This window comes from Salvelinus fontinalis, chromosome 37, assembly GCF_029448725.1.
Source record: "Salvelinus fontinalis isolate EN_2023a chromosome 37, ASM2944872v1, whole genome shotgun sequence".
Classification (NCBI taxonomy): domain Eukaryota; kingdom Metazoa; phylum Chordata; class Actinopteri; order Salmoniformes; family Salmonidae; genus Salvelinus; species Salvelinus fontinalis.
The window spans coordinates 31,923,262-31,938,084 of NC_074701.1; the positions used below are offsets into that span (position 1 = coordinate 31,923,262).

General features: G+C 48.1%; 1 protein-coding gene across 3 annotated transcripts in view; it reads right to left on the reverse strand.

Moving 5' to 3' along the window:
• Positions 1–14,823, reverse strand: part of LOC129836531 (methylcytosine dioxygenase tet3-B-like) — a 116,371-nt gene that overhangs the window by 30,358 nt on the left and 71,190 nt on the right. For all 3 annotated transcript variants that reach the window (XM_055902839.1, XM_055902840.1, XM_055902841.1), the window contains 2 exons: positions 12,343–14,653; positions 11,581–11,671 (listed from right to left, as the gene is read on the reverse strand). In XM_055902839.1, the coding sequence (XP_055758814.1) occupies positions 11,581–11,671; positions 12,343–14,653 (2,402 nt within the window). The remainder of the gene's footprint in view (positions 1–11,580; positions 11,672–12,342; positions 14,654–14,823) is intronic.

A 14,823-nucleotide genomic window follows, 5' to 3' on the forward strand; every position in this document is an offset into this window, starting at 1 on the left:
AGGCCTTTGGCAGGGCAGGTGGTTCACTGAGTACACTGATAGGACAAAACATTAAGAACACCTTCCTAATATTGAGTTGCACCCCTACCCCTTTTGCTCTTAGAACAGCCTCAATTCGTCAGGTCATGGACTCTAAAGGTGTCGAAAGCGTTCCACAGGGATGCTGGCCCGTGTTGACTCCAATGCTTCCCACAGTTGTGTCAAGTTGGCTGGATGTCCTTTGGGTGGTGGACAATTCTTGATACACAGACGGGAAACTGTAGAGCATGAAAAACCCTGCAGCGGTGCAGTTCTTTACACAAACCATTGCGCCTGGCACCTACTACCATACCTCTTTCAAAGGCACTTCAATCTTTAATCTTGGGCATTCTCCCTCTGAATGGCAAACATACACAACCCATGTCTCAATTGTCTCAAGGCATAAAAATCTTCTTTAAACTGTCTCCTCCCCTTCATCCACACTGATTGAAGTGGATTTAACAAGTGACATCAATAAGGGATCATAGCTTTCACCTGGATTTGTACACTGTTCCAGAATTATATATTTTATGCAATTTTTACATTTTTCTGTAATTTTTTCATTGGAGGGGTTACAGGTACAATATTTAAATTCATATCATTTCATATTCCATATATCTGTATTATTTCATATGTTGTACCTGTGGGCTGCCACTCGGAAGAAACATTTAAAAAGAATGGAAAATAAAATAAAAAACATTACAAAAGGTACACAACTACAAAGTATTGATCATTTTGATCATATTTTAAAGTTTAAGTAATAATACATTCTGTATAAACATGAAAAAAAATAAAAAAGAAGTGGGCCTCCACACCCAACCTCCCATCCCATTCTTCCAACCAAGTCAAGTATATTTGTCCAGGCCTCAATTGTTCCTTGACTCGCACCATTAATATACATGACGTCAGCGCTCAGGGTCTCCGCTTCACAGCTCTGTATTGGTTTTGACTGACAGACGTTCTGAACTTGAGCACCGTGCGACAAAAAGTGCCCTCCATCCCCTCTGGTAATTGGGCAACTTTTACATTTTTTTGTTGTTGTCTGAGTGAGGTAAATACTGTAAATCACGAGGACTCAATGTATTTTGAAAGATGAGATGTTGAGGATTCTAATAAATACCGCTATGATGTCATACAAACAAGCCAAACACCCCGTGAGTCCAAATGTGTACTTCACATTCCATATCATGAAACTCATGTGATATACAGTGTCAACGTTTATGATCACTATGTTTGGCTTGCTTGTATGACATCATAGCAGTACAAGATGGCATAGCTTCATACTCTGGGTTGTTCTCAACAGGATGAGCCTGTTTGTCTGTTGTGAAGAACATTTTCCACAGACCACACATCTGAATGCTCTCATGACTCCATTCTATGGGCACCAAAATTACAATCTGCTTCTCTGAATTTCCTTGTGAAAACTTAACACCGTAAGATCGCATTTTATATATTTTTGCTATTCATGTTGGCTCTATAAGCTTTCAAATTATACCCACCTGACCCAGATTGCGATTTTTAATGGACCATTTTGGATTGCGTAAACAGCAACAGTAATTGTGTAAAGGAGAGGATATGCAGTGCTGTGTTCCAAATAAAACAACTACAAGTGTGTTGCTCTAGTTCCTCAACGGTACAGCTAGGAGAGCTACAAAAAGCACCTTATATTTGAAGACTTTTTGAGTCATAAAAGTGCATTGAAATGACTTACGAACTGAGTACACTTTGGAGAGGTATGTGGCCACTTGGAGACACCAGATAGTCCTCTCACTTATGTTGCACATTTTACAGAAATATTCTTATCATGTTAATGAATGTATCCAGAGTATTTTCTGATTTCGATATCAACAAAAGTACAGTAAATGTCAAATGCACATAAAATCAACAGTGTAATGTTTGGATTCAGTGTTGTGTCATGTGAACTGTTGTGTCCTCACCTTTAGTCTAATCATTTTCCCATAATCTCCACTGTTACCTTTTAATTGCTACCATGGTAATACATATGCTTTCCATATTTCTTCTGTAAGAAACATTTCAAATTAGACCTATCCATACAGGCCAATTCACCTGAGTGTAAGCAGTTAAAGGGTTGTTCAGATTCAATTCGATCCGTGGACCATATTTTTGTCACGACTTCCACCGAAGTCGGTCCCTCTCCTTGTTCAGGCGGCGTTAGGCGGTCGACGTCACCGGCCTTTTAGCTATCGCCGATCAACTTTTCATTTTTAATTTGTTTTGTCTTTGTTTTACACACCTGGTTTCAAATCCCCAATTACATGTTCATTATTTAACTTCTTAGCGCTAGGGGTCAGATTTTCTTTTTTTAAATAACGTGCCCAACGTAAACGGACATTTTCTCTGGCCCAGATCGTAGAATATGCATATAATTTACAGATTAGGATAGAAAACACTCCAAAGTTTCCAAAACGGTCAAAATATTGTCTGTGAGCATAACAACACTTGTTATGCAAGCGAAAACCTGAGAAAATGTAACCCGGAAGTGATATAAAAAAAAAAAAAATGTGTTCTCTGGCCCGTCAAACCTCCATTTAAAGGGGTATCAACCACATTCCTTTTCCAATGGCTTCATCAGGCTGTGACCAGGCTTTAGACATAGTTTCAGGCTTTTATTTTGAAAAATGTTTTTTTTTAAGTAGTCAAGTGTCCTCTGAATATTTCCTGCGCGCGAGAGAGGGGCACCCCATTTTCCTTTTGTCTCTTAATGAATAGGTTATGGTCCGGATGAAATACACTGCTCAAAAAAATAAAGGGAACACTAAAATAACTTTTCTTTACATAGTTGAATGTGCTGACAACAAAATCACACAAAAATTATCAATGGAAATCAAATTTATCAACCCATGGAGGTCTGGATTTGGAGTCACACTCAAAATTAAAGTGGAAAACCACACTACAGGCTGATCCAACTTTGATGTAATGTCCTTAAAACAAGTCAAAATGAGGCTCAGTAGTGTGTGTGGCCTCCACGTGCCTGTATGACCTCCCTACAACGCCTGGGCATGCTCCTGATGAGGTGGCGGATGGTTTCCTGAGGGATCTCCTCCCAGACCTGGACTAAAGCATCCGCCAACTCCTGGACAGTTTGTGGTGCAACGTGGCGTTGGTGGATGGAGCGAGACATGATGTCCCAGATGTGCTCAATTGGATTCAGGTCTGGGGAACGGGCGGGCCAGTCCATAGCATCAATGCCTTCCTCTTGCAGGAACTGCTGACACACTCCAGCCACATGAGGTCTAGCATTGTCTTGCATTAGGAGGAACCCAGGGCCAACCACACCAGCATATGGTCTCACAAGGGGTCTGAGGATCTCATCTCGGTACCTAATGGCAGTCAGGCTACCTCTGGCGAGCACATGGAGGGCTGTGCGCCCCCCCCCAAAGAAATGCCACCCCACACCATGACTGACCCACCGCCAAATCGGTCATGCTGGAGGATGTTGCAGGCAGCAGAACGTTCTCCACGGCGTCTCCAGACTCTGTCACATCTGTCACATGTGCTCAGTGTGAACCTGCTTTCATCTGTGAAGAACACAGGGCGCCAGTGGCGAATTTGCCAATCTTGGTGTTCTCTGGCAAATGCCAAACGTCCTGCACGGTGTTGGGCTGTAAGCACAACCCCCACCTGTGGACGTCAGGCCCTCATACCACCCTCATGGAGTCTGTTTCTGACCGTTTGAGCAGACACATGCACATTTGTGGCCTGCTGGAGGTCATTTTGCAGGGCTCTGGCAGTGCTCCTCCTGCTCCTCCTTGCACAAAGGCGGAAGTAGCGGTCCTGCTGCTGGGTTGTTGCCCTCCTACGGCCTCCTCCACGTCTCCTGATGTACTGGCCTGTCTCCTGGTAGCGCCTCCATGCTCTGGACACTACGCTGACAGACACAGCAAACCTTCTTGCCACAGCTCGCATTGATGTGCCATCCTGGATGAGCTGCACTACCTGAGCCAATTGTGTGGGTTGTAGACTCCGTCTCATGCTACCACTAGAGTGGAAGCACCGCCAGCATTCAAAAGTGACCAAAACATCAGCCAGGAAGCATAGGAACTGAGAAGTGGTCTGTGGTCACCACCTGCAGAACCACTCCTTTATTGGGGGTGTCTTGCTAATTGCCTATAATTTCCACCTGATGTCTATTCCATTTGCACAACAGCATGTGCCATTTATTGTCAATCAGTGTTGCTTCCTAAGTGGACAGTTTGATTTCACAGAAGTGTGATTGACTTGGAGTTACATTGTGTTGTTTAAGTGTTCCCTTTATTTTTTTGAGCAGTGTATTATCGATTGTGTTTGTTAAAAACAACCTGAGGATTGATTATAAAAAACATTTGACATGTTTCTACGACCATTACTGTAACGATCGTCGTAATCCTCCTCGTCTGAGGAGGAGCAAGGATCAGACCAATATGCAGCGTGGTACGTTTCCATATTTATTGGAACACTTATTAAACACGAACAAAAAACAATAAACAGAACGAAACCAAACGACGCTACAGTCCTGAACTTGAGAACATTTAAACATGAACGCACGAACAGGAACAATCACTCACAAACAAACAGTGAACACAGCCTACCTAAATATGGTTCCCAATCAGAGACAACGTAAAACACCTGCCTCTGATTGAGAACCATATCAGGCAAATCAGACACACCTAAACCAATGAGACACATAACATAGACTACACCCACTCAGCTCACGTCCTGACCAACTAAACAAAGACTAAACAAAGGAAATAAGGTCGGGAACGTGACAATTACGGATACTTTTTGGAATTTGTCGAACGGAACACGGCTTTGATTTTCTGAACATAATGCGCAACCCAAATGGACAAAAATAATATTTGTTGTGTAACTGGGAGTCTCGTGAGTGGAAACATCCGAAGATTATCAAAGGTAAGCGATTCATTTCATTGCTTTTCTGACTTTCGTGACCAAGCTAACCAAGCTAATATAAGGCTAACTGTTGTAGCATTGAAAGCTACACTCACAAAAGCTTGTATTTCTTTCGCTGTAAAGTATATTTTCAAAATCTAACACGATAGGTGGATTAACAACAAGCTAAGGTGTGTTTTGGTATATTTCACTTGTGATTGCATGATTCTAAATATTTTTTGTAATATTTTTTAATCTTATACGTTTGGAAATGTTCAACTTCCTTTCAGGACCGGAACGAGGCTGTAGTTTTCTCAGCATAACGCGCAACCCAAATGGCGTTTTTCTGTTATAAAAGTAATATTTATCGAACAAAAATAACATTTATTGTGTAACTGGGAGTCTCGTGAGTGCAAACATCCGAAGATTATCTAAGGTAAGCGATTAATTTTATTGCTTTTCTGACTTTCGTGACCATGCTAATTTGGGGCTATCTGTTGTAGCATTGAAAGCTACACTCACAAAAGCTTGGATTTCTTTCGCTGTAAAGTATATTTTCAAAATCTGACACGATAGGTGGATTAACAACAAGCTAAGCTGTGTTTTGGTATATTTCACTTGTGATTGCATGATTATAAATCTTTTTTTGCATTTGGCGCCCTGCAATTCTAGCGGTTGTTTAGGAAAGGAATCCCGTAAAAGGGATCCGTAGCGCAGAGAAGTTAACCCTCTGTTTTCCCCATGGTTTTTGTGTGTAATTGTTTTATGTATGTTCGGTCCGTTATTGTGGGCTCGGTATTACGACATGTTATTGGAATATTTGAGTAAAGTTACTTGTGTTACTCATCTCTGCTGTCCTGCGCCTGACTCCTCTGCACCAGCTACCACTATCTCGGCACCGCCATGGATCGCGTGCTGCAGACGATGGACCGATGGGAGACAAGAGGAGTTCTTCCAGCACCTCCACCGGCACCACTACAACAGGCACCACTGTTCACCCCTCCTTCACCCGGTCCCAGTGGGATGCCAGGGGTTCCTACTCCAGCTGGAACTCTACCTGGCGACCGTCCACCCGGCTCTTTCGGGACGTGAGAACGTGTCCGCCCTTGTCTCCTGTCTCTCAGGGAAAGCCCTGGAGTGGGCCAACGCCATATGGGGGAAGGAGAAGCGGTGTTGGACCATTACGTGGAGTTCACCTGAGGGTAGAGCGGCGGGTGAACGTCTGTTCCACCTGAGGCAGGGGACGAGGAGCGCACAGGAGTTCGCCTTGGACTTCCGGCCCCTGGCCGCCAGCGCGGGATGGAACGACAGGGCCCTGATCGATCACTACCGGTGCAGTCTGCGCGAGGACGTCCATCGGGAGTTGGCCTGCAGGGACACCACTCTCACATTTGACCAGCTGGTGGACCTGTCCATCAGGCTGGATAACCTGCTGGCTACCCGCGGACGTCTGGATCGGGGCCTGTCAGTTCCATCCCCCAGCACCTCCGCTCCAACGCCCATGGAGCTGGGAGGTGCTGCGCTTAGGGCGACCAGAGGAGGGGCCGTTCCCTGTACCATCTGTGGCCGCAGAGGGCACACTGCTGGTAGGTGCTGGGGAGGTTCCTCTGGGAGTCGAGGCAGCAGGCAGGGCACTCTCGTGTCACCCCAGGTGAGTTGGCAACAGGCTCACCCAGAGCCCCCTGTTGCTCACATGTTTTTGTTCATATATTTCCCTGAGTTTTCCCCGCATTCCCAGCATAAGGCGCTCATAGATTCAGGCGCAGCTGGGAATTTTATTGACAGAGCATTTGCCCATAGTTTAGGGATCCCCATTGTTCCTGTGGATATGCCCTTCCCTGTGCACGCCCTAGATAGTCGACCATTAGGGTCAGGGCTAATTAGGGAGGCCACCGCTCCACTGGGCATGGTTACGCAGGAGGGTCACAAGGAGAGAATTCGTCTTTTCCTTATTGATTCTCCTGCGTTTCCCGTGGTGCTGGGCCTACCCTGGTTGGCCTGTCATGACCCCACTATTTCGTGGCAACAGAGGGCTCTCAAGGGGTGGTCACGAAAGTGCTCGGGGAGGTGTTTATGGGTTTCTGTCGGTGGAAAGTCCAGACCAGGTCTCCACCGTGTGCATCCCCTCTGAATATGCCGATTTGGCTCTCGCCTTCTGTAAGAAGAGAGCGACTCAATTACCACCCCATCTACGAGGGGATTGTGCAATAAATCTCCTGGTAGACGCAGCACTTCCCAGGAGTCACGTGTATCCCCTGTCACAGGAGGAGACGGCGGCTATGGAAACATATGTCTCCGAATCCCTGGGGCAGGGGTACATTCGGCCCTCCACTTCACCTGCCTCCTTGAGTTTCTTTTTTGTGAAGAAGAAGGATGGAGGTCTGCGCCCGTGCATTGACTATCGAGGTATCAACCAAATCACTGTGAGGTACAGCTACCCGCTGCCTCTCATAGCCAGTGCGGTAGAGTCAATGCACAGGGCGCGCTTCTTCACAAAATTGGATCTCAGGAGCGCTTACAACCTGGTGCGTATCCGGGAGGGGGACGAGTGGAAGAGAGCATTTAGTACCACCTCAGGGCACTATGAGTACCTTGTCATGCCGTACGGGTTGATGAATGCTCCATCAGTCTTCAAGGCCTTTGTAGACGAGATTTTCCGGGACCTGCACGGGCAGGGTGTAGTGGTGTATATCGACGACATTCTGATATACTCCGCTACACGCGCCGAGCATGTGTCCCTGGTACGCAGGGTGCTTGGTCGACTGTTGGAGCATGACCTGTACGTCAAGGCTGAGAAATGTCTGTTCTTCCAACAGTCCGTCTCCTTCCTAGGGTACCGCATTTCCACTTCAGGGGTGGAGATAGAGAGTGACCGCATTTCAGCCTTGCGTAATTGGCCGACTCCCACCGCGGTAAAGGAAGTGCAGCGGTTTCTAGGGTTTGCCAACTACTACCGGAAGTTTATCCGGGGCTTTGGTCAGGTAGCGGCTCCCATTACCTCACTGCTGAAGGGGGGACTGGTGCAACTGCAGTGGTCGGCTGAGGCGAACAGGGCTTTTGGTCACCCGAGGGCTCTGTTTACCTCGGCTCCCGTGCTGGCTCATCCGGATCCCTCTTTGGCATTCATAGTGGAGGTGGACGCGTCCGAGGCTGTGATAGGAGCCATGCTCTCTCAGTGCTCGGGTACGCCACCAAAGCTCCGCCCCTTTGCTTTCTTTTTGAAGAAGCTCAGCCCGGCGGAGCGAAACTATGATGTGGGGGACCGGGAGCTGTTGGCTGTTGTCAAGGCTCTGAAAGCGTGGAGACATTGGCTTGAGGGGGCTAAACACCCTTTTCTCATCTGTACTGACCACCGCAATCTTGAGTACATCCGGGCGGCGAGGAGACTAAACCCTCGCCAGGCAAGGTGGGCCATGTTCTTTATCAGTTTTGTTTTCACCCTGTCCTACAGACCAGGTTCCCAGAACGCTAAGGCAGATGCACTGTCCCGGATGTGTGATAAAGAGGAGCGGTCCATAGATCACACTCCCATACTTCCGGCCTCTTGCTTGGTGGCACCGGTGGTGTGGGAGCTGGACGCGGACATCGAGCGAGCATTACGTACAGAGCCCACTCCCCTCCAGTGTCCAGCTGGGCGTCTGTACGTTCTGTCTGCTGTCCGCGACCGTTTGATCTGTTGGGCCCCACACGTCACCCTCCTCTGGTCATCCTGGCATCGTTCGGACAGTGCGCTGTCTTAGTGGGAAGTACTGGTGGTCCACCTTGGCCAAGGACGTGAGGGTTTATGTTTCCTCCTGCTCGGTATGCGCCGAGTGCAAGGCCCCTAGGCACCTGCCCAGAGGGAAGTTACATCCCTTACCCGTTCCACAACGGCCGTGGTCGCACCTTTCGGGGGACTTCCTCACAGATCTTCCTCCCTCACAGGGTAACACCACGACCCTGGTCGTTGTGGATTGATTCTCTAAGTCCTGCCGTCTCCTTCCTTTGCCCGGTCTCCCTACGGCCCTGCAGACTGCGGAGGCCGTGTTTACACACGTCTTCTGGCACTACGGGGTGCCTGAGGATATAGTGTCTGATCGAGGTCCCCAGTTCACATCAAGGGTCTGGAGAGCGTTCATGGAACGTCTGGGGGTCTTGGTCGGGGTATTCACCCCGAGAGTAACGGGCAGGTGGAGAGAGTAAACCAGGATGTGTGTAGGTTTCTGCGATCTTATTACCAGGACCGGCCGGGGGAGTGTGCGGCGTTCATATACTGGGTAGAGATGGCCCAAAATTCGCTCCGCCACTCCTCCACTAACCTCTCCCCCTTCCAGTGCGTACTGGGGTATCAGCCGGTTCTGGCGCCTTGGCATCAGAGCCAGATCGAGGCTCCTGCGGTGGACAAATGGTTTGAGCGCTCAGAGGAGACCTGGGACGCCGCTCATGTGCACCTGCAACGGGCTGCGAGGCGTCAGAAAGCGAGCGCCGACTGCCACCGCAGTGAGGCCCCGGGGACCGGGTCTGGCTCTCGACCCGAAACCTGACCCTCTGCTTGTCCTGCCGGAAGCTGGGCCCACGGTTTGTGGGGCCATTCAAAGTCCTGAGGAGACTGAACGAGGTTTTCTACATTTTACAGCTTCCCCCTGATTACCGTATTAACCCCTCGTTCCATGTGTCTCTCCTCAGGCCGGTGGTGGCTGGTCCACTCCAGGAGTCTGAGGTGCGGGAGGTTCCTCCGCCCCCTCTGGACATCGAGGGGGCCCTGGCCTGTGCTGTTCGAGCCATACTGGACTCGAGGCGTCGGGCGAGGGGCCTTCAGTATCTCGTGGAGTGGGAGGGGTACGGTCCGGAGGAGTGATGCTGGGTGCCGGTGGAGGACGTTTTGGACCCTTCGTTGCTGCGGGAGTTCCACCGTCTCCATCCGGATCGCCCTGCGCCTCGTCCTCCGGGTCGTCCCCGAGGTCGGTGTCGACGCGCGTCAAGGGGGGGTACTGTCACGACTTCCGCCGAAGTCGGCCCCTCTCCTTGTTTCGGGCGGCGTTGGTTTCAATTCCCCAATTACATGTTCATTATTATATCTAAATAAGAATTATTGGAGGATGTGCTCTACCTTTACCTGCCTTGTGTTTGTGTAAATTACATTCCATATGTCCTATTTATATATGAAAACTGTACATATTCATTGAGAACTTTATAAATCTGTTTTCTCCATGGTTTTTGTGCGTAATTGTTTTATGTATGTTCGGTCCGTTATTGTGGGCTCGGTATTACGACATGTTATTGGAACATTTGAGTAAAGTTACTTGTGTTACTCATCTCTGCTGTCCTGCAACTGACTCCTCTGCACCAGCTCCACCCAGACCACTACAACTGACTCCTCTGCACCAGCTCCACCCAGACCACTACAACTGACTCCTCTGCACCAGCTACAACCAGACCACTACAACTGACTCCTCTGCACCAGCTACACCCAGACCACTACAACTGACTCCTCTGCACCAGCTACACCCAGACCACTACAACTGACTCCTCTGCACCAGCTACACCCAGACCACTACAACTGACTCCTCTGCACCCGCTACACCCAGACCACTACAACTGACTCCTCTGCACCCGCTACACCCAGACCACTACAACTGACTCCTCTGCACCAGCTACACCCAGACCACTACAACTGACTCCTCTGCACCAGCTACACCCAGACCACTACAACTGACTCCTCTGCACCAGCTACACCCAGACCACTACAACTGACTCCTCTGCACCAGCTACACCCAGACCACTACAATTTTTAAATGGCTAGCTCAGAATATGAGTTTTCCAAAAGGTGTTTATATATTTTAGAGATCCGTCCTTTCGGGAGCCTAGATCATTTATTTATAAATCCCATCATTGGTTGCTTCAGTAGTTGGGTTTCCCAAGGGACTCCAAAGCCAGCATAGCTGCCCTAGGTTATAAATGTAGAAAAAAGGAGTTGGCTGGTAATGTGTATGTAACTTTCTCAAACCATTACTGTCCATGATATTGGCCAGTACAGACCATTACTGTCCATGATATTGGCCAGTACAGACCATTACTGTCCATGATATTGGCCAGTACAGACCATTACTGTCTATGATTTTGCCAGTACAGACCATTACTGTCCATGATATTGGCCAGTAAAGACCATTACTGTCCATGATATTGGCCAGTACAGACCATTACTGTCCATGATATTGGCCAGTACAGACCATTACTGTCCATGATATTGGCCAGTTCAGACCATTACTGTCCATGATATTGGCCAGTTCAGATTCCCCATTTGGACAATTGGAAGGATGCAAAAGGCCAGCCTCTAGATTGCAAAGCATGTACCAGACCTTTAGAAAAATATACAGCTACATACAGTAGGCTAGTAGAGTCTGGCAGTTATACATATTGGCTTAGTCCTATAATCCTACTGGTAAACCAACCTGTGAGGCACTGAGTCACTCCTGTTTTCATATCAACTCTATTATCTTATCAGTATTACACACCTAATAGATTTGTCATGAAAACAGAAGTGGATTAGCAACTCACAGGTTTGCCATCCCAATTGGACTATGAACGCATAAAGTAAAATGGCAGGGCAACAACAAACACTTGTTTTCTCCCCCAAGCTTGTTTATGGAATGGAATAAAATAACTGATGCAGTTTGTGTTATTTGAGGTTGTTACCTGTTCTCCATCATCTCTCTGACGGCTGACACACTGGGTCCAGCACCAAGGTGAGTATAATATGGACCCTCCTCCTTCTCTATGATTTGCTCTGTGGAGAGAGAGTCGTTTGTAGAACGCAGCTTCAGCTAATTTCAGGCAAACAAATGGTATGTCCTTGGATGGGACAAATACAGCGCCAGTTAACCACAGCATGTAGCATGCTGTATCACACTAAAGAATTTCCCAATGGATACAAAGAAAGCCATCATCATCTTCATCATTATCATTATTATCCTCATCATTATAATCATCATTATCATCCTTATCGTTATCATCATCATTATCATCCTCATCATTATAATCCTTATCGTTATCATCATTATTATCCTTATCATTATAATCATTATAATCCTCATCGTTATCATCATTATTTTCCTCATCATTATAATCCTCATCGTTATCATCATTATCATCCTCATCATTATCATCCTCATCGTTATCATCATTATCATCCTCATCATTATAATCCTCATCGTTATCATCATCATTATCATCCTCATCGTTATCATCATTATAATCCTCATCGTTATCATCATTATTTTCCTCATCATTATAATCTTCATCGTTATCATCATTATCATCCTCATCATTATCATCCTCATCGTTATCATCATTATCATCCTCATCATTATAATCCTCATCGTTATCATCATTATTTTCCTCATCATTATCATCCTCATCATTATCATCATCATTATCATCATCATCAGGGTGACTCACTCATGCATCCACAGGAGGGGATCTCAGAGAGTTTCTTGGAGGGGGTGTTAAGCAGATTCTTAGTGGGCGTGTCGAGGAACCTGAGGGGCGATTCCAGGAAGCTGTTCACGTTGTGTTTGGTGGGTGTCGACTCCTCCGATAGATCCAAATCGCCTTTAGCTGACGTGGACAAGACGGTGACCGGACCGGACCTCTCCACTTTGTAATACCCCTGCTGTTGACCCCCAGAGGAGTAGCCATTGGATAAACCATGGTTCAACCCGGTTCTGTGGTTGTTAGAGTCTATGCTGGTGAAACTGGGGATAGTGGAGCTAGCCTTTAGGTTAGCACCGTGCTGCTGCCCAACGTAGGGCTGCGATACCTGAGAATACAATCCTCTTTCACAATCATGTCCTTGTCCAACTCCTTGTCCTTGTAATGGGTCCAGGTGACCGTTGAAATGCGACCACTGTTGGTTGTCATGACCATAACCTTGATTTCGACCACGATCGACGGCTCCAGAGGTTTTGTGGTATTTGACCCCACTGTGGGCGTTACTGTAGTAAAATAGCTGCCGTCGTTCCTCCTGAGCCTCAGTCAGGTACCTTTTCAGATCCATCTGGGTCTGAGGTAGGAACAGGCTCCTCTTGTGGCTGAGCGATGATGTCTTCGGCTGGGGCAGAACCTTCTGGACCCTTGCTCTGTGGGGGGTCTTGCCGTTGGGTATTCGTTTGTACAGGGGGGTACGGTTGTTGGGTTTGTAGCCCTCCTCTTCCAACCCCTCCGTTCCCTTCTTCTTCCTAGGTTTGGAAAGTGTGGTCCTGGGTTTCTTCACAGGGGTCTTCTTGTGGTTGGGTGGTGCTTGTTCGGAGTTGTAGTTGTACTTGATGGCTGAGACTGGAGTTCCTCTGGGAGGGTTGTTCTCTGAGTGCTGGGAGGGGTGGAAACCCTGCTGCTGCTTATGACGTGATTGGATGATGAACGCCAACTCGGCAAGTTGAGCCGCCACCTCTTCCTCATCCCTGTTCCTCCCGCTCTTACCCACCGTCCTCTCTATTGTTTCCTTGCTGTTCCTCTCCATGTCTTTCCGCTGTCTGAAAGTGCCTTCGCCCCTGTTATGTTGAGAACCAAGGCCTTGGTCTGCTCTCCTGTACAGGTGTTGTCCTGCTCTCTCGGTGCTTTCGTAGGGAAGTCTGTCACAGTCCGAGCTGGCTTCTAGCAGGTCCTGTAGGGACAAGTTGCCAGTGGCTGCGGGGCTACGGGAATGACACTGGATGACATGAGCTTGTCTGGCCACCGGGGAGCGTATGACTGAGGTCTGGTGCAGAGGGGAGCGTATGACTGAGGTCTGGTGCAGAGGGGAGCTGATCACTAGAACTTTGTTGGAGCCCTGGAGAGGGGTGTTTCTATTGGATAAGTGCATGGATGGTGTGGTGGGGTTTTCACCCTGTGCGTCAGTTCTAAAGGGTTCTGGGGAGTTTTGTGGGATAGCTGCCAGTAAGGTTAGCGCCTCGATAGCGATAGCCTGGTCATTGCTAATATTCCTCTCTTCTACCAAAGACTGGATGCTTGGCTGAGAGAGATCTGGAGAGGGTTGCTCTCGTTTGACAATAATGTCGAGAGCTTTTCGTGGACTGATGGGAGCACTTTTCAAGCAAATATCCACCTTAAAGTCCTCCGGCTCTGTTTTGAACGAGCGTAGCACCGGGGAACGGGAGCTACACAACTTCTCCTCCAGACCCTTCCTGTCTGTGATAGAGAAACACACCACGGCTGCTAGCGTGGATAGAGCGTCCTCATAGACATCGTCATCATCGTCCCCAAGTGGGGCGGAGGACTGGTCCATGGACCACACCCACGGTTCCTCCACCTTTATCTTCTTCAGAGGAACAGCTATGGTGTCGTCCAGAAGTGCATCCTTCAGCTCAGAGCTGCCTTTGGGGTATGTGGATTTTGTAGTACTTTGGGACTCTAATTGTATCGTAGTATTTTGGGACTCAGGTGACACCGGATGTGAATCCGGACCGGCAATCAGTTGAGCACCGTTGGTTTTAGCCATGTTTTCATTAGCACCGTTGTGAAAAGTCCCAGAAGAAGAGCAGTGGTGCTGCAGAAAAAGTCCATCATTGGTGTCCTCCAGGCCAGGCTCTCTCTTGATAAGTGCTGCTGGTCGTCCATCTCGGATTGGGGCAAGAGTGTGGACGTGGGGAGGGTGTGTGAAGTGGTGTGTGTGAGGTATGTGACCCTCCTCGTCGTCCTCCGCTGCCGTATAGGTGTCCTCTGCCATCTGGACAGGGCCTCTGCCATTAACTGAGCTGTCCTCTGGAACCACCTGGAGAGAGAGAAGAGAGAGAGAGGAGAGAGAGAGCGAGAGAGAAAGAGAGAGAGAGCGAGAGAGAAAGAGAGAGAGAGAGAGAGAGAGAAAGAGAGAGAGAGAGAGAGAGAGAGAGAGAGAGAGAGAGAGAGAGAGAGAGAGAGAGAGAGAGAGAGAGAGAGAGAGAG